This window comes from Mirounga angustirostris, unplaced genomic scaffold (assembly GCF_029215605.1).
Source record: "Mirounga angustirostris isolate CCGP_5_RB_7025 unplaced genomic scaffold, mMirAng1.0.hap1 SCAF_13, whole genome shotgun sequence".
NCBI lineage: Eukaryota > Metazoa > Chordata > Mammalia > Carnivora > Phocidae > Mirounga > Mirounga angustirostris.
The window spans coordinates 4,446,419-4,467,769 of NW_026991721.1; the positions used below are offsets into that span (position 1 = coordinate 4,446,419).

General features: G+C 53.1%; 1 protein-coding gene across 2 annotated transcripts in view; it reads left to right on the plus strand.

The window, feature by feature from the left end:
- CPT1A (carnitine palmitoyltransferase 1A) overlaps positions 1-21,351 on the plus strand; it is a 51,601-nt gene that overhangs the window by 9,850 nt on the left and 20,400 nt on the right. The window contains exons 2-10 of one of the 2 annotated variants that reach the window (XM_045893104.2): positions 5,489-5,642; positions 7,598-7,737; positions 12,207-12,378; positions 13,939-14,040; positions 16,174-16,311; positions 16,660-16,737; positions 17,409-17,516; positions 18,252-18,339; positions 21,073-21,268. In XM_045893104.2, coding sequence (XP_045749060.1) covers positions 5,502-5,642; positions 7,598-7,737; positions 12,207-12,378; positions 13,939-14,040; positions 16,174-16,311; positions 16,660-16,737; positions 17,409-17,516; positions 18,252-18,339; positions 21,073-21,268 — 1,163 coding nt within the window. In that variant the 5' untranslated portion in view covers positions 5,489-5,501. The remainder of the gene's footprint in view (positions 1-5,488; positions 5,643-7,597; positions 7,738-12,206; positions 12,379-13,938; positions 14,041-16,173; positions 16,312-16,659; positions 16,738-17,408; positions 17,517-18,251; positions 18,340-21,072; positions 21,269-21,351) is intronic. The other variant, XM_064576061.1, reaches the window with a different exon arrangement.

Consider the following 21,351-nt stretch of genomic DNA (forward strand, 5'->3'; position numbering starts at 1 on the left):
GCAGAGCCCCCGGCAGCCCCAGGAGGCAGGGAGGGGCTGCTTCCTGCTCACCAGGTCCCCCGGGGCCCTGCTGTGCTGTGGCCTTTGCTGCGGCCCTGGAAGGTTGTAGGGATACAGAGAAGAGGCTGCCCTGAGTAAGTGTCCTGCGTCCAGACGCAGGCCCGGCCTGCCAACTGGCCCAGGGCCCTTCCTCTTCCTCCTCAGGGTGTTGGGGTTCCCAGCTGCACTGACAGAGTGACAGGACAGCCGTGCCTGGCCAGGGACTCCACAGAGGCTGACCCAGGAACGGAGAGTTGGAGACCAGGCAATATCGAGTCGATATGGCCGGTTCATAGGTATTCTGTAGTTACCTGTGTGCATGACGTCTTAGGATTTAAAACTTGTAGGACACCGAACAGTCCTGCCGTGTAGTACAGTAAAATCCCCTGGGGCTCTTCTGAGGCCCTCCTCATTCCTGGTTGTCCGTGAATGAATGAATGGCTTGCCTCGCCCTCCCCCCCCCCCCCCCGTAGGTTGCCTCTCCCCTCCCCCAGCCTCCCGTGTGGTCAGCCTTTGGGCAGTGGCGATGGTCGCTGTGTGTCTTCATCAGCTACTCCGGCGGTCCTTTGGGGGAGACTCGGAGGTGGGGGAGGCGGGGCAGGCAGGCAGGTTCACCCGCACCCACCTGGGTGAAAGGTGAGGGTGGGCCCCGCGTCGGGTACCGAGATAGCAGTTCCTGCTAGGGAGCGGTAGGTCAGGGGTGCTGTGATCCGACAGAGAGCCTTTGTTGTTATTCTAGGTGTCGGCGGGTGGGGTGGGTCGGGTAGATAATCCCATGTTGTGAATGCCCAGGACTGCAAGGGCAGGCTTGCTGTGGGCGGGCAGCAGCCCTGGCAACGGAACCCCTTCTGATTTGACTCGGTCTCGGTGCACGGGGTGTGGGGCCTCACCTTGCTCTGCGGGGGCTGGCTTGTGGCTCGTGGGGCTCGCCGGGGAGATGTGTCCGGAAGGGCGGCCACTGACAAGCACTGGAAGAGGCCGGGAGCTTTGAAAGTTAGTGTCTGATTGTCCGATGTAGCACCGAGCTCCAGCGTCCGGACAGGTGTTTTATTTCGTTAAACGTATTTTAAGAAATGATTAAGAGAGGATCACAAACCTACAGAAGAAAAGAGACCAGCATAACAGACCCCGCCATATGGCCACTGCCCGACTTCACCAGGTCCCACGCGTGGCCAGTTCATACCTCCACCCCCAGTGATTTTGAAGCAGACCCTGCACTTGACAAAGGACAAAATTGCATTGATATATATTTCAGTATGCATTGCTAAAAGACAGCAGCTCTTTTATTTTTAAAGATTTTATTATTTTGAGAGAGTGAGCGAGCGAGTGAGAGCGAGCATGGGCAGGGGAGGAGCAGAGGGAGAGGGAGAAGCAGACTCTCCGCTGAGCAGTGAGCCCAATGCAGGGCTTGATCCCAGGACCCCAGGATCATGACCTGAGCCGAAGGCAGACTCCCAACCGAGTGAGCCACCCAGGCACCCCAAAAGGCAGCTCTTTTAAAAAATAACCGCAGTATCCTACGCCCCCTAAAAATATTTAATGGTTAATTCCTCGATGCAGTGAGCTGACCCTTGCTTGGAGGAGTGAGTGGGACACTGGTGGGCCCGCCCACCTACGTTACAGATTTGAGGAGAGAAGGTTTAGGTGCATTAATGTGGAATAGACGACACTTCAGTTTCACGAGGCGGCTTTTTTATAGTAACCGCTTTATTGAGGTATGACTTAGCGCACTGTCCCCTACGCCCATCCAAAGTGCACGCTTCTGTGGTTGCGAGTCCCTTCGCAGACAGGTGCACCCAGCACCACGGTCCAGATTTCGAACGCTTTCCTCACCCCAGAAAGAAACCATCCCTCCCCTCAGCCATCTACCCCTCTCCGTCCCCCCGCCGTGTACCCCCCCATTCTGGACACTTTGTGTACATGGAAGCGTGCAGTGTGTGGCCTTTTGTGTCTGCTGCTTTCCTGTACTAGGGAGGTTCTTGAGGTTCATCCGTGTGACAGTGCTCCGTTCCTTTTTAACAGCCAAAGAACACTCTGTTGGATGGCTAGACCCCATTTTATCTACCTGCTCATCAGGGGAAGGACATTGGTGCTGCTTCTGTTTTTTGGTTATTGTGCGTAATGGCGTTTTAGGAACCTGTGCGTGCAGGATTTTGAGTGGACTCGTGTTCAGTCCTCTTGGGCAGGCAGCCGGGAGTGGTAGCTCGGGGCCGTGTGCCAAGGCCATATTTAACCTTTTGAGAAACCGCCAGACTGATCCCCAGCGTGGCCGCCCCATAGCGCATCCCCACTCGCAGCGCGTAGGGGTTCTGGATCCTCTGTGGCCTCGCTCATGCCTTGGCAGTGTTGTTACCTCGATCTTGCAGGTTCTAGCCGTCCTGGGGGGTGGGCCGTGGCATTTGGCCTCGGTTTTGATCTGCATTTCCCCACAGCCACAGGAGGTGGCCTTCTGAGTGTAAATTGTTTCTTCTTTTTTTTTGAAGGAGGCTCCATGCCCAGCGTGGAGCCTGGCGTGGGGCTTGAACTCACGACCCTGAGATCAAGACCTGGGCTGAGATCAAGAGTCGGACGCTTAACCGACTGAGCCACCCAGGCGCCCCTGTAATCGTCAGTATTTTTAAACGTGAGGCTGTGGATGCCAGGATAGAGGGTGGGATTGTCCCTTTACTAGATTTGCACAGGGCGTGTTTCGAACCTTTGTCTGCCGGTTCACTAATTACCGCGATGGCTGGAAGTGGGAGGTCGGCCCAGGGCAGCACCTTGCCTACTGCAAAACTAGAAAAAGATTGCTCATTTAGGACTCCTATCTTTGGTTTTTAGTTTGAACCAATCCAAACGAGCAAATCCTTAGTTAAAGTCAGGGTTCTGACAAGGCCATTGACTCCTGGCAGGGAGACTGCAGATCCTCTGTCTCGCCTCCCTCTCTCTGCCCGGCAGAAGTTAGATCCCCGGGTGAACACTGGACCTATACCTTCGGATAGAATCGGCTACAAACGCTATGTTTAGGTTCCATCTACTGCCATTAATAATCCCTCATGTCCTTATAAAGCCCTTGAAAGATCTTACAAATCATGGAAAGGGTGGCCAGTCTGTAACTTTGTTTGCCGTGCTTCTGGCTCTGCAGAATTCTCTCTGTGACGCCCACCTCCCGCCGCATGGAGGGGTCTGAAGCCTTCGTGAAGAGGGGTTAAGAGTTAACCTTGAGGCGCCGGCAGAATGCTCAAGCCGCTTGGATAGCTTTTTGAGAAAAGGACACCCTCTTCCACATCCTGAATTATCTGCAGGAGGCAGTTGCTTGGAGATCTTGCTGTTTTCACACGTGGCATCTTTTCCTTCAAAATTGGCCAGGCTAGGGAGGTTGGCTCCATGCCTGCTAGATAACACGTAGATCATCGTGAACACTTTGTAGATCACTTTAAGCTAAGGTTATTCCCAGGGAATTGCAGTCTTGCCAACTTGCTCTTTTCCTTCATAATCAAAGCAGAGTCGTAGGTTCATGTGCTGACACTTCCCAGGGGGTGCCCACCCCAGCCTCTCCCTCTGCCCCCAACGACGTCAAATGTAGTGGGTCCACCCACCACTTCTCCTCCCTTCCTCCTCTGCCTTCTTCTTTAAAAGATTGATTTATTTGAGAGAGAGAGAGAGCGAGCATGAGCAGGAGGGGCAGAGGGAAAGGGAGAGAGAGAATCTCAAGCAGACTCCCAGCTGAGCGTGGAGTCCCACATGGAGCTTGATCTCACGACCCCGAGATCACGACCTGAGCCGAAATCAAGAGTTGGACGCTTCACCGACTGAGCCACCCGGGCGCCCCCAGAGTGGTCTTCTTGAGAACAGAAACAGTAACTTAAGGCCCTTGGATGGTTTTCCTTAACCCTTCACATAAAACCCAGCTGCCTCCCCTGACTGCCTCTGGGCCTTCCTCTCCAAAGTTAGCGGCCTGCCCTTGACCCCAACCATCCTGTCCTTGACCTGCCCTTGACCTCTACCTAGAGTCCTGTTTTACCTTTGGGCCTGAAAGGCTTGCCCTCCAGCCAATCCTCCTGGGCTTCCGTGTCACCCAGGAGGTCCCCTCTCTGACACCCCCTCGTCTTCTGGCCTCCCTGTCTGAGCTGGTGGGGGGCAGGAGGACTTCTCTGCCAATGTCTCAGTCCTCTGTGTGGCTGGCATGGGGGAGGCAATCAACACACGCTTGCCGAAGGAGCCAATGAATGCAAGCTGCGTGCCTCTCGGGGCCTCTAATGGGGCGTTTGTTCCAATTAGCTGAAAACTAAGCTAGTTTGGCTTTTGTAACTGGGCATCTTTGAAAGCACGATACCTGTTGATTTCAGTTGGTCCTCCACCCGCACTCGGTGGGCTTCAGCAGGTAAAAACAGGAGAAATAGTTGGTGATAAGAAAACACACACACGATTTTGGATTTTTGTTACGGTTCTTGGTAGCTTCCCCCCCCCCGCCGTTAGCTTCCTTTCGATCACGGGGCGCTCCAGCAGAGTTTAGGAAGAGATGGCTCGGTCCCACGGCTCCAGAAGGTGGCAGAGGGGCCGGCTCCACCGGAGGGAGGCCGGGAGGTGCTCCAGAGTCGCCAAGGAAGAAGACAGGAGCCAGGGGGGAAGGGAGCCAGAAGAGACCCGGCTCTGAAGCCGTTGAAAGGAGACGTGCTTTTATTCGTTGGGGCAGGGCAGGTAGCCCAGAGCCAGCCTGCTTGCAGGAGGGTAAATGCCCCCCCTAGTTAATGTTCCACCCCTTGGGTTGTTGACCCAAGTCAGTCATAGCCTCCGAGGAGGGGGAGGAGGAGGAGGAGGAGGAGGAAGGAGACCTGGCTCCGTCCGTAGACATGCCTAAACACCCACTCCTGAGGATTCTGTGCGTCTCCTTCTCATGGAGTCTTTTTTGCTGCCTGAGATGGTCTCTCAAGCCAACAGCCACATTGCGCCCCAGAGTCCAGAAATAAGGGGTTCAGGGCCATCACGGACTCATCTGTGGACCCTCTGGGTTTCTTCTGTGCCAGCCTCCAGGCAGCTGGTGGGTGGGGATGAGATTGGCAGGTGGTTAAACGGCCACCAGCTTCCTGGGTCAGCTGGGTGTGGCCCGGGCTGCTGGCCTGGAGGGATGGTTCAGTGGGATGGCCGGGGCCGGGGGCCGGGGGTCGGGGGTAGGGGTTTCCGTGGGTCTGGACACTGGAGGCTCGGGGATGGAGGTGGTGGTGGGAGGTGCCACTCCTGGACTCCGCTGGCCACCCCGGGCCTCCCAGCAGAGGCGACAGTGGGCTGTGCGGTGCTGGGCAGGTGGGGGAGGGGGCGCTGCGCGGGGGTCTGTGAATGGAATATTAAGTTTGTGAAACGGCTGGGAAAGACTTCATGCAGAACGAATCCCAGGTCTGGGTGAGGGGTTTTCTAATGTCCGGTGACATGCTGGCTGCGTCACACTCTGCCCTCCTCCCCCTCCTGCTAGGAGATTGCCGAAGATGGCAGAAGCTCACCAAGCCGTGGCCTTCCAGTTCACGGTCACCCCGGACGGGATCGACCTGCGGCTGAGCCACGAAGCCCTCAAGCAAATCTATCTGTCTGGACTGCATTCCTGGAAAAAGAAGTTCATCAGATTCAAGGTTGGCCAGTCCTTGTTTAAATCTGTATGGTGCTCACTTCAGCATCCGAGAACACGTGTAGGTGCTGGTGCAGTGGGCGTGTTTGAGTGCTGATCGGCATGACTGATACCCCCTGGGTACTTAGGAAACGCTTCCGAGTACACCGGCTCACCGAATTCTGTAAGGCGGGCAGGGGCGGCGGCACCCTCTAGGCAGGGGCGTGGGGGCTCACAGAGGGTGAGTGACCTGCTCAGAGAAGTAGAGGAAAGACTAGAACCCATGTCTCTGAGTCCAGCACTCTTTACATCTTGTAGAAGAAGGATTGTTTCCGAGCTGTGCCAACGGCCGTGAGTTTATCTAACAGATGCCTCGCTGGTAAAATAGTCCGATGTTGAAATACATGTGTAAATTCAAGCAGAGTTAACTTCCTATGTTCTCAGTTCGGTTTACCTGAAAGACTGGAAATGTATTCACTGGTTTTAATCAAGCGCGAGTGTTGTTCTTTTAACTTACCCATAATTTAATTTATTTCAAAAATCACAGAAGGGATAAGATGCGTGTTTGGGAAGAATTCAAACGGGATGACCTTTCATCGAGTTACCTGCCCGGGGAATGAGGAAAACTCCTACCTGTATTTGTTTTCCCGTTTCCTTTTCTGAGGGTGTCGCTCAGAGAAGGGCTGTTGAGAAGGCCCAGGAGCCAGGGTAGGGTGAAAGCAGTGAGTCAGAGGAGGGGGCCGGGCCCCTGGGAACCTGCCGGGCAGGACAGGCGCTGCGGGCGGGGCCGGTGGCTCTGGGGAGGAGGCGCCACCTACAGGGGGAAGCGCGCGTTGTCACCTGACCTTGCCGGGAGCAGCTCCTTTTCCCCCCTCTGATCAGGAAGAGAGACTTGGGTGCAGAGCTGGGGCCGTCCGTCACTGCAAGCCAGTGGAAATGTTCTCTGGTTTTCAAGAGGTTGTAGTACAGCTGAGGAGGCAAAACCAGTAGGTAGGAAGAGAGAGGATAGACAGTTCACAGCCTCGCCTGACTGCGTGGCTGGCAGCTGGACGGGCTGCAGGGGGAGGCTGGGGTGAGCGGGAGACCTTTTAATCTGGGCCCTTCCTGACCCCGTTGTAATGTCATGTAATGTAGTACATGTACGTATCTATCCGAGAACACCAGGAGAACCCCCACTTTGTTTAAAATCTCTTTCTCTTACACTTCTAGACAATCGAAAACCCAGTGGGAATGGCATGTAGGGATGCAAGGAGCTCCTAAAAGAATTCAGATAAGCTTTGAGAGTTTTTAAATCCATTGTCTTGGCCAAATCAATCTCTTGTTAAAGACGGCTTTAGTAAGATATATATATATTTTTTAATTAGAAGTGTTGAAACAAACACAGAAATAAAAAGAATAAGGAGCCGCAAGGCTCACCTGGGTTCCAGAATTTTGTTTCATATCCGTCTTCCGCTCCTGCTACTTTTTTGTGGGTTTTAGGGTGGGGAAGTAGAGGGGTTTGGCTGAGGGATCGTACAGCAAATTCTCAACATGCAGTCAGGTCTCCTGAAAATACTTGGGGATTGAGCAGCCTCTTGATTCAGGAGCGGCAGGAGGGGTGGTTTTGGAGCTGGGGGTCTTGGGGCATCCCAGGCGTAGCAGATTGGGGAGAGGACATCATGGTTGGCTCAGTGACGTCCTTAACTCGAGGGTGTCGAGAGTCAGTCTGGGTGGAGCTCGGGAATCAGTGTTAAACTCATGCCTTGGGTGATTCAGATGTCCTGGGGTCACTCTCGGGGTATCTCCTTCTGGGAGGGATTTGGCTCAGAAATAGAGGAAGAGAAGGGGCTGGAGTCTCTGGGGAAGACGTTCTATAGTGGTCACTTAGCCACCGTGAACTACAAAGGCCTCCTTCCCCCTGCTGTCATTCCACTGCCCCATCACCAGGAGCCGTGGACTTTGTGGGCGGGCCAGTACTCATGGTGCATGTTCTCTTTCTAGAATGGCATCATCACTGGTGTGTACCCGGCGAGCCCCTCCAGTTGGCTCATTGTGGTGGTGGGTGTGATGTCAACCATGTATGCCAAGATCGACCCCTCGCTGGGGATCATTGCGAAAATCAATCGGACCCTGGACACGACGTAAGTACTCTTTTTCAAATCTCAAATTGTCTAGGAAGTTAGCGACTTTTGTTGCTGATATTTTTATGTCTCTTCGAATATAATGGCCATCACCGTTCTGATTCCATTTGAAGCTTGGCTATTCTCCTGCTGTAGGCTTTCTTCTGTGTTAAGGTCCACAGGGGGTTTGGAGTCCCTCGTGGCCCTTTCTCTGAAGACAGCCTTGGTCCTGGGTTGCACTGGGACTTCATGTCAGGGCCCAAGGTTGTGGTCACTGTGCTTAGCCTGGCTGCAGGGTCCTCAAAAGGAATTTCTGCTCCAGGAGCTGGTCCTGGACACGGTCAGCTCTTTGCACTGGGGTCTGTGACCCTGAGAACTGACTGCTCTGGGGGGACCTCAGCCCCTTAGCTCCTTGTCCGAGTGGCTCAGAACCCCGGTGGGAACCTCAGCACTCTTGAGAGTTTCCGGCTTTTCTGGGAGCTGGAAAATAGGCTTTCTTTCTACCATGATTTTTGGCCTAGAGGAGCCTCTGGGCTGGTATTTTCCTGGAAAGGTGTACGTGGTGCCTGGGGTCCCACGTGGAACGTGGGCATGCCCTCGAGCGCATTTATGGAACCCCTCTGAAGTCCTTTCTTCCCTCCAGTCCCAGGGATGGCCCTAACGCCCATGCAGGGTCCCCTGGCGGTGACCTCGCTCACGAGGGTCTCCGGTTACTCCGTTTGTGTCTGGCCCTTGCTCTAGAATACTTGCTTTTATTTTCTGATTGGAAAGGATCCCAGTACCTCCAAAACCACCATGGTGGTTCTGTGCCAGACCTTTGATCCTGTTTCTCAGTTCGTTGTTTACCCTTGTCTCTTACTACAGAAATCATGGTCCCCAAGTCCTCAGCCCATAGGTGGGCTTTGGTTTTGGTCCAGGGGTTGCGTGGGGAGGCTGGGGCCCCCTGACTTCCCCGGGTCGTGTCTGTGGTGTCAGCCGCTGGCCTAAGCTAAGCAGGTGAACTGCGGGCCCTGCTGGTTGCATGGCTTTCACATCGTCCCTTCAGAAAGGACTAAACTGGCAGGGTAGGACTTCAGGTGGAAACCCCCAGCTCATGAGTGAATTCGACTCTGATTACTCTAAAGAAGTAAGTCAGCTGTTTTCGCTTAAAGGTGTGAACTTGTATCTCCTGGAGTGGGTGCCCCTTCCTCCTTGTTCCTTCTTGTTCAAAGCCCAGAGTCCAGCCGAGTCGCTCATGGCCTCCAAGCTGCCTCAAGAATGCTGGCTTGTGCCTTTATAAGCGTCTGCGAGACCTCGAATAAAAATTCCATCATTTCAGAGCAAGTGTGCCTGGGCTGGACCCCTGCCAGATTCCCTGCTCTGCCTGGCGGCCGGGGACGCCGAGGCAGGGACCCCGACACCCCCCACACTCCGGGGAAACCTTGCTCCTCCTGTCCTTGCGACCCCTGCAGACAGCTGGTCCTCTGCACACTGGGTCGTGCTGTTTCTGCGTACTTTTCAGACTCTTGTGGGTTTAACGTGGAGTTTTAATGTACTTTCCACTGTGGGCTCTTAATGCTGGATTATATTTAGAAGTGTTGGCTATTTAAAGCCCTTTATAATCTGGGTCTTTATACGATTTGTTTCTTTGTCCCTCTAAACCAATTGCGGTGAACTGGGCCATCCTTGGCCCAAATTTAGAAAGACCAGGTTAAGGGTCAGCGTCTCCCAGGCTCGAAGGTCGTTCTGGAACTGTCTTTCCGGAGAGCACCCCCGACTGTCCGAGGTGGCTGTTTTCACAAACGCAGACGTACTAGGCTGGGTTTGCTCTGCGTCCATCCAGCTCCTGCCACCTCGGAAGGACCGTGCTCTTTAAAAGAAAGCTTTTTTTTTTTTTTTGCTAATGCTTTTCATTGAAGTGCCCATGTGTCTATTATAGAAAAAAATCACAACACAAGATTTGACAAGTTATATGGACACAAGTTTTGGAGCAAAAGTATTTTATCTTGAAGATAATTTGTTTCAGTGTTACTTAAAAGTATCAGAAGGTGTTAACTTGGTGGGTTTTAAATACTGGAGGTATCTTTAGGTTATGTATACATTGTTTATTTTAATAATCTGTAGCACACAGGGGCGCCTGGGTGGCTCAGTCGTTAAGCATCTGCCTTCGGCTCAGGTCATGATCTCAGGGTCCTGGGATCGAGCCCCGCATTGGGCTCCCTGCTCAGCGGGAAGCCTGCTTCTCCCTTTCCCTCTGCCTCCCACCCCCCTGCTTGTGATCTCTCTCTCACTCTGCACTCTCTCTCAAATAAATAAATCTTAAAAATTTTTATTTATTTGAGGGGTGCCTGGGTGGCTCTGTTGGTTAAGCGGCTGCCTTCGGCTCAGGTCATGATCCTGGAGTCCCTGGATCGAGTCCCGCATCGGGCTCCCTGCTTGGCGGGGAGTCTGCTTCTCCCTCTGACCCTCCTCCCTCTCGTGCTCTCTGTCTCTCATTCTCTCTCTCTCAAATAAATAAATAAAATCTTTAAAAAAAAAAAAGAGACATAATTGACGTAACGTTTTATTAGTTTTAGGTGTATAACAATGATTTGGTAGATGTATGTAGCTCAAACTGATTACAAGTCTAGTTAACTTTCATCTCCACATATAGGTACAGAATTTTTTTTCTTGTGATGAGAACTTTTAAGATCTACTCTCCTAGCAATTTTTAAATATACAATATGGTATTGTTAACGACAGTTACCATGATCCCTAAGGCTTTTTTGTCTTATAACTGGAAGTGTATACCCTTTTTTTTTTTTTAAGATTTTATTTTTAAGTAAAATCCCACACCCAGCGTGGGGCTGGAACTCACAACCCTGAGATCAAGAGTCACACACCCTACCAACTGAGCCCACCAAGCGACCCTGGAAGTTTGTACTTTTGGACCACCGTCCCTCCTTTTGCCCATCCCCTGCCTCGGGCAACCACCAGTCCACTCTGTATCTAGGAATTTAGATTTTTGTTTCAGATTCCACGTATAAGTGAGATCCTACAGTAGTAGCTGCCTTTCTCTGTCTGGACTTATTTCGCTTGGCATAATGCCCTCAAGATCCATGGTTGTCACAAATGGCAGGATTTCCTTCTTTTTTGTGGCTGAATAACATCCTATGATATTTACGTAGCACACCTTCGTCCATTCACCTGTCAGTGGGCACGTAGGTGGTTTTCATGTCCCGGCTGTTGTGGATGATGCCGAAATGGACGTGGGGGTGCTGATATCTCTTCAAGAGAGGGATTTCACGTCCTTCCGATAAATACTCAGAAGTGGAATTGCTGGATCATAGGGTAGTTCTATTTTTAGTTTTTTTGAGGAAGCTCCATCCTGTTCTCCACAGCGGCTGCACCAACAGTGCCCGAAGGTTCCCTATTTTCTGTGTCTTTGCCAACGTTTGTTATTTAAACCCTTTTTATTTTATAACTAGCTTGTGGTTTCTGAAACAACTGGAACTAAAAACCACCAAGATTTTTTACAGCCCCATCTTTACCATACGATGTATCTCTTTCCTTAGCAAATGAAAACATTTTCTCTCTTTATTATTTAAATGACCATTTTATGGGGCGCTCGGGTAGCTCAGTCGGTTGCATGTCCAACTCTTGATTTCGGCTCAGGTCATGATCTCAGGGTCCTGGGATCGAGCTCCATGGGGGGCTCTGCATTCAGCGGGGAGTCTGCTTGAGATTCTTTCTCCCTTCCCCGACCCCTGCTCACGCTCTCTCTCTAAATAAATCAAAATCTTTAAAAAAAAAAAGATCATTTTATAACACCAGTTTCTCCACAAGTATTCCTGCCTAGATCAAAAACAAGCTCCTTTGATATATATATATATATATATATATATATATATATTTTAAGATTTTATTTATTTATCAGAGAGAGAGAGAGAGACAGAGGCAGGCAGAGGGAGAAGCAGGCTCCCTGCTGAGCAAGGATCCCGATGTGGGACTCAATCCCAGGACCCTGGGATCATGACCCGAGCCGAAAGCAGATGCTTAACCGACTGAGCCACTCAGGCGTCCCCAAGCTCCTTTGATATAAACAGCTATAATAGTTTTCCCAAATGATCTGAGCGTCTCATGAGTAATGGCGAAATCCAAAGTGATGTTTGAGGAACAAGAAGGTACAGGAAGGGAACGGCTCAGATTTGCTGTGAGCGCCCAGCTGAGGAGGTGCGAGTGGACCCAGGGCGTGGGTTTCATCGCCGGCAGGCCACCACCTCACACGTCCCCTGTCCCCATCCCTAGACCCTGGAGGAAGTTGCGCATTTTCCCCGAGGACACAGGAGGCTTGGTTTGTCCTGAGGATGGGAGAGTGATGCCTGAGCCTTTGAGAGTTGGGCTGGCGCTAAGGGAACCTGGCGTCCCTTCTTGGATTCGGGGCCCACGGTCTTGTGTCGAGGGATGGCCGCTCTGGCTGGCAGTGCGTGGCGTGCCCGCTAACGTGTGCTCGGCTTGTGTCCTCTCCCTAGCAGCTGCATGTCCAGCCAGACGAAGAACGTGGTCAGCGGCATCCTCTTCGGCACGGGCCTGTGGGTGGCCCTCATCGTCACCATGCGCTACTCCCTCAAGGTGCTGCTATCCTACCACGGCTGGATGTTCGCCCAGCACGGCAAGATGAGCCGCGCCACCAAGATCTGGATGGTAATGACCCCCACGTCACTCTTGGTGCCGAAATGGTGTGGATTTTTTTCTAACCGCTTTATTTTGGGGTACGCTTGACATGCAGCAGGCCTCCTGGCTGTTTAGCGGTGTGCATGTGGAGGTAAGGATGCACCTGTGAAACCATGGTCATTATCGGTGCCACCAGCTTAGCTCCCCGCCCCCCAGAGCGTCCTCATGTCCCACCCAGCTTTTCCTTTGTGGTAAGAGCACGTAAGATCGGCCCTCTTAGCAAAGGCTTAGGTGCGCAGGGGTGGCGCTGTCGGGGGGCCCATGCCCTGGGCAGCCGCCACCTCCCTTGCCACAGTATTCATCCTTCCGTGTCTGGCTCATCTCACTTTCACAGGGTCTCACGTGAGTGACTCTTACTTTGAAGGGGGGATCCTCGGGGACCTTTCCCATTCCACACGTGGTTGGTTGACCTGGGAACTGCAGGGGGTTGATTCACCGTGACTCCTAAGTGTGGGCTGAAGAGTATTTTCCTTTAATGATGTTGGAGAGTTCTGAACATGGTATATTAGAGTCTGCTGGGTTTGCCATCCAGGTCCTCCTTCAAGGAAAACTGACGCCCGTCCACTTTGTAGCTTTTCTGACTAACTCGAAGGCGGGCGCTCGGTGGTTTCCCTCGCCGACTGGTCCGACCAGGTCTCCCCAGTTCGCCCCGTGCTTCAGGCCGTTCTGCTAGCTCTCCTCGGCTGCAGCCTGAGTGTCCCTTGGTTGCCACGTGTGTGGATGCTTGTCCCAGTGTCCCCCCTGACTGCTCCACCTACGAGCTGACCACCACCTCCCGGGGGCTGCTCGTGAGAGGCACCCCCACGCCCACGGGCCTCACTCCCCCCAGACCGACTTCCTGCGCTCACCTGGCTGTAAGATGGCTGATTTCCACAGAAGCAGAATCTGGCCCCCAGCAGAGAGTCCGAGGGGGCGCCTGCCCTGTACGGAATAAGCTAAACGGTGTTCCCTAGGATGGCATATTCCTGGCTCCCGTCCGGCTGAGTCCCAGCTGCCCTACGTGAGCCCGAGGAACTCCTCGGAGGTCTGGTCAGCATGAGATGGCCCACTGTTAACACCAACTTTGATCCTTCCATGAAAGCAAGGGCTGAGAGGAGGCAAATGTGTGCTCTCCGCTAGGCGTGAGGGGCCACGGTGCTGCCACGTCCTGGGGTTGGCTCCAGGTCCAGGCTTCTCAGTTCGGCCCCTGCCCTCCCCCTTGCCAGGGCTTGGAACCCGTCCCAAAGCCCAGAGCCTTGCAGAGGTAGCCGACTGGATCTTGGCCCCGTGCAGATGTGCAGGCAGCCGGCAACCTCAGGTGCCCAGCTTGGCCGGGGCATCTCGAAGCATCCGTCAGACTTGGGCTGGTTTTTGGTTGGGGTCACCCGTTTGTTGGCAAAGGCCTGTGAGGTATCGGGGCGGAAAACAGACTAGAGACGATGCGAAGCCCAGAAAATCAGTAAAGAGTCGGCAGGTCGAGAACTGGCTTCATATCTTTAACATGGTCTCACGTTTTAAACTGCACCTTTTTTTTTTTTTTTTTTTTTAAAGAGTGCGGTCAAGATCTTTTCAGGCCGAAAACCCATGTTGTACAGCTTCCAGACGTCGCTGCCACGCCTGCCGGTCCCGGCCGTCAGGGACACCGTGAACAGGGTAGGTGTGGCCTCGAGCTCCCTGGGACACCCCCTCCGAGCTGCTGGGCGTCCGGGGGTGAAGGCTGTCGGTTGGCCGGATTAGGTCTCAGCCGTGTGCTCGTCCGGCTGTTGTCAGAGGCCTCTTCCTTTCTAACATCAGCATGTATGAGGTGTGTTTTTCAAAGCATCACGTTTGATAGACAGCTTTGCAATTTTTTTTTAAACAGCTTTGTTGTGATTTAATTCACATACCGTACGGTTCCCCCGAAGCATCCAATTCAACGGTCTTCGGTACGTTACATGACTAGTTGTTTTAAGTTGTGGTGTATACGTATATAACATGAAAATGACCGCTTTAACCACTTTAAGCCATGCAGTTGTGTGGCACTGAGTATGGTCTCATTGAGCGGCCTCCACCACGGTCTAGCTCCAGAACTTCCCATCACCCAAACCCCACACCCGTCTGCTGGCTGTAAGCCTGGATCCGGGGCCCTGGGGCCTGGTGGGGCCGCCCTCTGCTTCACCTGTGGAGGAACGGCTGGGCTGGATCCCACAGGCATTCCCACCGAAGCCAACGAGGGCTGCGGTTTCTGCCTGTCCCGTGGACCCATTCTAGAACCTTGGCTTTTGAATCCCAGCCTAGTTAGTTCGTCCCTCTTGGCCTTTTCAAGTTCCCTCTCATCTCTGCTGTCTCGAGCCCTCCCTCACCTGCGGCGCGGCAGACAGGGGCCCCGCCCTGCGGGAGGGCGGCCAAGCCACCTGCAGCTCTGGGTCCGTGAGTGGGGTGCCCGACTCGAGCTGCTTCAGAGTGGTAACGTTCCACTCACGCGTGTCTCACTTTGAGTAAACTTGAAAACTTGAACAGCTGCTCGGTTTCTGGAGTGGCACCCTCCCTGTAAACATTCAAGGAGGGGTCCTAGAGATCTCCCTGGGGCCCCAAAGCTGTTTTCACGGCAGACAGAACTTGGCGGATGGACACGTTTCCTGATAAACCGAGGGCCTTACTTTCTAGAAGTTTGCTCATGTATATGGCAACAGCTGTTGATGATGGTCTCGAAACCCCATCACATCTGTGACCTGCCACCTGGGTGCTCTCACTCCAGGGTGGGGCTGCTCAAAGTCAGGGGGCCCCACAACCCTGTACCTGGAGACCTGGCCTTGACCCCGAGCTTGGCCTTCCCCGTCCCATCGTTCTGGCTCCTCCTTCCTGCTTCCCAGTGTCCTGGGCTCATCCCCGGCATGCTCCCTGCACTGTCCTGAGTCACTGTCGAGTGGGTGGGAATAAGGCTTTCATTAAGGGCTGAATGATGGACAAAGACTAGTGAGATGTCCTTGTCGGCCGAACCATGATCTTGTCGCTCCGGAAGTCGCTCTGGTGATCTTGTAGTGATGCTTGGTTGGAGAACTAGAAGGCCAGTAAAGGGCCAGTAAAAGGCCAGTTACGTCGCTGACGTAAAGCCATCTGGCTAACTCGTGTGAGGACCCGCAAAACCAACTTGGGGAGTTCGTTTTTTTTAAGATTTTATTTTTATTTGCTTTTTGTTTGTTTTTTTTAGATTTATTTATTTATTAGAGAGCGAGCGAGAGAGAGAAACAGCATGAGAGAGGAGAGGGTCAGAGGGAGAAGCAGGCTCCCCGCTGAGCCGGGAGCCCGATGTGGGACTCGATCCCAGGACCCTGGGATCATGACCTGAGCCGAAGGCAGTCGCTTAACCAACTGAGCCACCCAGGCGCCCAAGATTTTATTTTTAAGGGGAGCCTGGGTGGCTCAGTGAGTTAAGCAACCGGCTCTTGGTTTCGGCTCAGGGTTGTGAGATCGAGCCCCTGGCATCATGCTCTCTGCTGAGTGTAGAGGCTGCTTGGGATTCTCTCTCTCCCTCGCCGCCCCCCCCCCTTGTTCGCCCTCTCTCACTAAAATAAATAACCTTTAAAAAAAAAAAAGATTTTATTTTTAAGTAATCTCCTTGCCCAATGTGGGGCTTGAACTCTTGACCTCAAGATCAAGAGTTGCACGCTCCTCGGACTGAGCCGGCCAGGCATCCCTACTTGGGGAAGATTTTTAAATCTTTTAAATAGGTTTATATTTTTTCTAAGGCGCAAATAAGGGGCCTGTGTGTTTTAACTTGGCGTGTGTGCTTTGTGTTAACCCTAGTATCTAGAATCGGTGAAGCCTCTAATGAAGGAATCTGACTTTAAACGGATGGCGGTTCTGGCAGAAGACTTTGCGGTCAGCCTTGGACCCAAATTGCAGTGGTATCTGAAGTTAAAATCCTGGTGGGCTACTAACTACGTAAGTATAGATACTCGCCATCTGTCTTGGCGGAAATGCATTCAGGTGCACATACTAGTCCGTGCCACCAACCAGCCGGGCCTCCCCATGTGTGGTGGGCGAGAGGAGCCACTTGGGTGATACGAGGCGGGGTGTGACAGAGGAGGTATTCAGTGTGACCAGACGGAACAGGAAGATGGGGCTGGAAGTGGGCGTGGTTGCGGGGCGGGCAGGTGCGTTGTGTTTAGATCAGGAGCCGGCCGCACGGGTGTGTTGAACTCACACTAGCGCTTAGGCTCCCACACGCCCCGCCAGCCCGTGTGGCTCCCGCTGAGCTCGCCAGTGCTCTGTCCTGTTGGCACCCCGCAGGTGAGCGACTGGTGGGAGGAGTACATCTACCTGCGAGGACGAGGGCCGCTGATGGTGAACAGCAACTACTATGCCATGGTGAGTGCCCTGGGCGGGCTCAGTGGGCATCCCGGGAAGCTCCTGCCCCTGCTCCCGCTCACCCAGGCATTCTGCCAGGGCCCAGGACCTGCTTGCCGGGCCTGAAAGCTGCGTGGCTGTCCTTTCGTGTTTGCCGCGAGCCGCTCGGAGAAATACCCTCGAGGCCGTGAGTGGCCCCTCGCTGCAGGGCCCCTCTCCCTGTTGTCGCAGCTGGGCACTGTGTTGTGATGCACGGTGGCATGCGGGCCCGTGTCCCCGCCACCCCCAGAGCTTGGCGACAGGCGGCCGCAGGGGCGCAGCGTCCTTCTCCGCTGCCCTAGGACTCCGGGTGGCTCTTGTCTTCCGAGGCATCGATGGCCTGGGAGGGCACTTCCCGTCGTTTTGTTAGAAACCCCACCGTTTGGGTTCTGATAACTGGTATTTAATAGCTTTAATAACTGGCCAGCCTCGTTCTTTGTCCATTTTCTTTCTGTTCTTCACTTTTATTTCTTGTAAAACACAAAGCTGCCCAAGTGTAGGAAATGCAGTCTTAATTTCTTTTCTATTAGAGCAGGTGTGATTTAACACAGATGGAAATATTTTAACAGTGCGGAAATGCCCTCCTGTGTATTTCAGTTAGCGTGGCTTCTCCCATGGACGTTCTCTCTGCCGACATGTGTTTACCTTTTCAGGACTTGCTGTACGTCCTACCGACTCAGATCCAGGCAGCGAGAGCGGGCAACGCTATCCACGCCATCTTGCTCTATAGACGAAGGCTGGACCGGGAGGAGATCAAGCCGGTAGGCAAACACACTGCTCTGTAAACAGTTCTCTTTAAACGGCTTCGTTGACTTAGTGCACATGCCTGAGGCACAGTTTGATAGGTCCTGTGATATTTATATAACGAACCCCTGAAACCATCACTGCAGTCCAGGGAGTGAACACATCCATCACCCCCAAAAGTTCGCTTGTGCCTTCTGTCCCTCTGGATCACTTGTACTTTCCAAAGCTTTGTGCAAATGCAATCATACAGTAGGTTCTCTCTCTCTCTCTCTGGTCTAGCTTCTTTCACTCTGCGTAATTACTTTGAGATTTCATTCTCCCTGTGTATTCTAAGTGGATCTACATCTCTTGTACTTCATCCCGTAATCCCCGCCGGAAGAAGCTCTTGTTTACTTTTGAAGGAAAACATTTGAGCTGGTAAATTATTCAAGAAGAACAACACATTTCTTTCTTAGATATCCCTTTGGTTGAAGTGTCAGTTTGTAAACGGTCTGTGGTGTAAATGTCAGTTGAGAAATGATCGAGGAGAAGGCGTTACTTGGGCAGGAAGGGTGCGGGGCGCTGAGCCCAGGGCCGGCTCAGCAAGTCTTGCCGTGAAGGTCGGCGGCCCAGGGAAGAGCTGCTCTCCGCAGTTTGGAAAAGATAAAGTCAAGCACTGTGTGCACAGAAAACAAATCCAGTGTTTCATTTGCTCCTTACCCCTTCCCCACCCCCCCGAGGAATTTTTTGTTTGAAACGTATTTTTGTTGCAGATTTTTGTGTTGGGATCCACAGTTCCGCTCTGCTCTGCTCAGTGGGAGCGAATGTTTAATACTTCGCGGATCCCAGGAGAGGAGACGGGTGAGTGGGGCTCCTTCGGGAAGCATTTTTGCTCCTTACGTGCCGCGGACGGAGGTGGTGGACGGGCAGCACACGGATTTATGCTGACCCCTCCTGAGAGAGTGAGATTTCAGGTTCAGGAACATTCCTTCTGTTGAATTTCCTCGGTCTTTCTTAGGGCATGTGACTTATCTTTAGACTTCAGTTTCTCTTTGGTCGAAGGCTGTCTCCCAGGGTGTTCCTCCCAGGTCTGGTTAGGAATATTCCTTTTCTTCATCTGGCTCCCTCGGGAGTTTTGCTCTGGCTCACATGCAGGGTTCCTGTGTAATGCATGCTGGCTTGTGCTCAGGGGGCTGGGCTTGTGATCTAGCAGCTCACTAGGAGCAGCCTGACCTGGGACAGCTGATCCCCATCCCCGACCCTCGCAGAATGCCGGGCAGCCACGTAATCGGAGCCAGGACACCCTCGAGAATGAAAGGGAGATCACATGTCGTCACCTGGGACTATCCCAGACCAGCCAGGGCTCAGGCTGGGCCACCTGCGAGCCTCCGGATGGCCGTGTGGGTAGCAAATACTGGCCACTTGTGACAAACTGGACCCCATCTGAGACCTCACGGTGGGCTGTTAAAATGAACCCACTGCTGCTTTGTTTGTTTTAACCCACTGCTGCTTTCGAAGCTGGCAGAGTCCCAAGCTGATCTGGCTTTCGGGGGGTGTTGTTATAGCCAGGTACCTCTAGACGACGAGCCCCGGGCAGGAACTTGTCCTGTGGTGGTAGGCATGGGGGTCCTCGAACATAAAAGCTGGCCTCTGGGTTGGCTTCCGTAAGTGGATTCAGCCTTTTTCGGTTCCGGGACCCAGAGGCTTTCTGAAGACTCCAGCAATGCACTCAGTACTTTCACCGTGTGGGGTGTTTCTGGCTCGAAAGCCAACCTTTGTCTCTCTCACACTCTGGAGTCCAGTGATCTGTGGCCAGATTTTTGTGAAAAGTGGATGAGTTGGCAAAAAGCAGTGTTGGGACAGTAATAGCATTCTTAAAATTTTTTTTTATTTTGTAAAAGACTTATTTATTTATTTATTTGAGAGCGAGCAGGGTGGGAGGAGCAGAGGGGGTGAGAGAAAATCTAAAGCAGACTCCCCACTGAGCATGGAGCCCGACCCGGGGCTCAACCCTGAGATCGTGACCTGAGCCGAAACCAAGAGTCAGATGCTCAAATGGTTGAGCCACCCAGGTGCCCCAGTGACAGCGCTTTTAAAAGTGATTTTAATCAAGTGTCATACAGTTGTTCCTCTTATCTGTGGTTTTGCGTTCCGTGGTCTCAGTTACCCACAACCAGCCACGGTGTGGAAGCTGATGATCCCCCATAACATCAGCCTAACTCTGTGTCACACCTACATGACTCATCTCACATCATCACGAAAAGAAGGGCCAGGATGAGGTATTTTGAGAGAGAGAGAGACCACATCCACATAACCTTTATTAGCATACGTTATTATAATTGTTCTATTTAATTTTTATTGTTATTCTACTATACCTAGTTTATAAATCAGACTGTCCCGTATGTGCTGGATGGTGTCTGCGGCAGGACAAAGAATCCAGAGGCGGGAGGTTAGGGGAGGCTGAGAACGTACCCCCCGGCCCTCCAGTAGGTACATAGACTGGAAAAAACAAAACATGAGTGTGTCTGGGGTTTGATATGCTCCACGGCCTCGGGCATCCGTGGGGGTTTCGGAACACGTCCCCCTGGGATCGGGGTGCTGCTATACTTTCTCTGCCAGGGTCTTGTGCATCGTCTGTTAGAGTTATTCCTAACTCCTTTATCGTTTTTGTTGTTTTAAGTGTATTTTTGAGTTGTTGGCTACCGACTATATTAGTTTCTAGGGCCATTGTAACAAAACACCACAGCCTGCATGGCTGAAACAGACACTCACTGTCCCCAGTCCTGGAGGCCGAAGCCTGAGATGCAGGCGCGGGCAGGGCGGGGTCCCCGTGAGGCCTCTGTCCTCGTGTGTGGACGGCCGTGCTCTCCCTGGGTCCTCACGGGGTCGTCCCTCCATGTGTGTCTGTGTCCTCATCTTTTCCTATAAGTACCCCTGTCATGTGGCATTAAGGTCCATCTTAATCACCGTGTGTTAACATAATTAGCTCTTTAAAGGCCCTGCCTCCAAGTACAGTCACATCTGAGGGTAGGTCCTCAGCATGTGAGTGGGAGGGGCTCCGTTCGGCCCAGAACTCAAGGGGGAGAGGAATGCACATGATTGTAGACCCTGAGTGTCTCCCCAGCTGTGTTCTCAGTAATGTAAAACAGCTGGTGGTTGGTGGGGTCGGTTGGGTTTTCTGGGGTTAATGGTGGCTGTGAGAGGCCCGTGTTCCGATCCCGGTATCGTGTTGGTTCTTTCCTCGTGTACTGTGCTGGCCAGGACCTGGTGTAGTGTGGAACGGAAGTGGTCGTAGTGCGCATCTTCTTATTTCTGACTTTGAAGTGAAGGCTTGAAGGGCGTGTTTGCTTAGTTTTCTGGTAGAAACCCTCAAGCGGGCCTAAGTCCTTGGCCCAAGAGGATACGTCCAGTGAGTGGCTGAGCGGAGCTGGGACAAGTCAAACCTCTCAACTCTGATCTGTACCGAGTCCTCTGCACTCCTGAGACGTGGACGGACGAGCTGCGTGGAGGGGCCGGGAGCGCTGGACGGCTGGGCCGGGGGACGTTCCCAGCCTCTGCTCACCTCCCGCCTCTGGATTCTTTGTCCTGCCGCAGACACCATCCAGCACATACGGGACAGCAAGCACATCGTCGTGTTCCACGAGGGGCGCTACTTCAAGGTCTGGCTCTACCATGATGGCAGGCTGCTGACGCCCCGCGAGATTGAGCAGCAGATGCAGAGGATTCTGGACGACCCGTCGGAGCCTCAGCCAGGGGAGGCCAAGCTGGCGGCCCTCACCGCGGGAGAAAGGTGTGCGGCTCCCCGGTGACAGGGGTCGTGCTCTGGGGGCCTCGCGGTTCTCTTCCCTACCCGGGGACCCAGCTGGAGGAGGG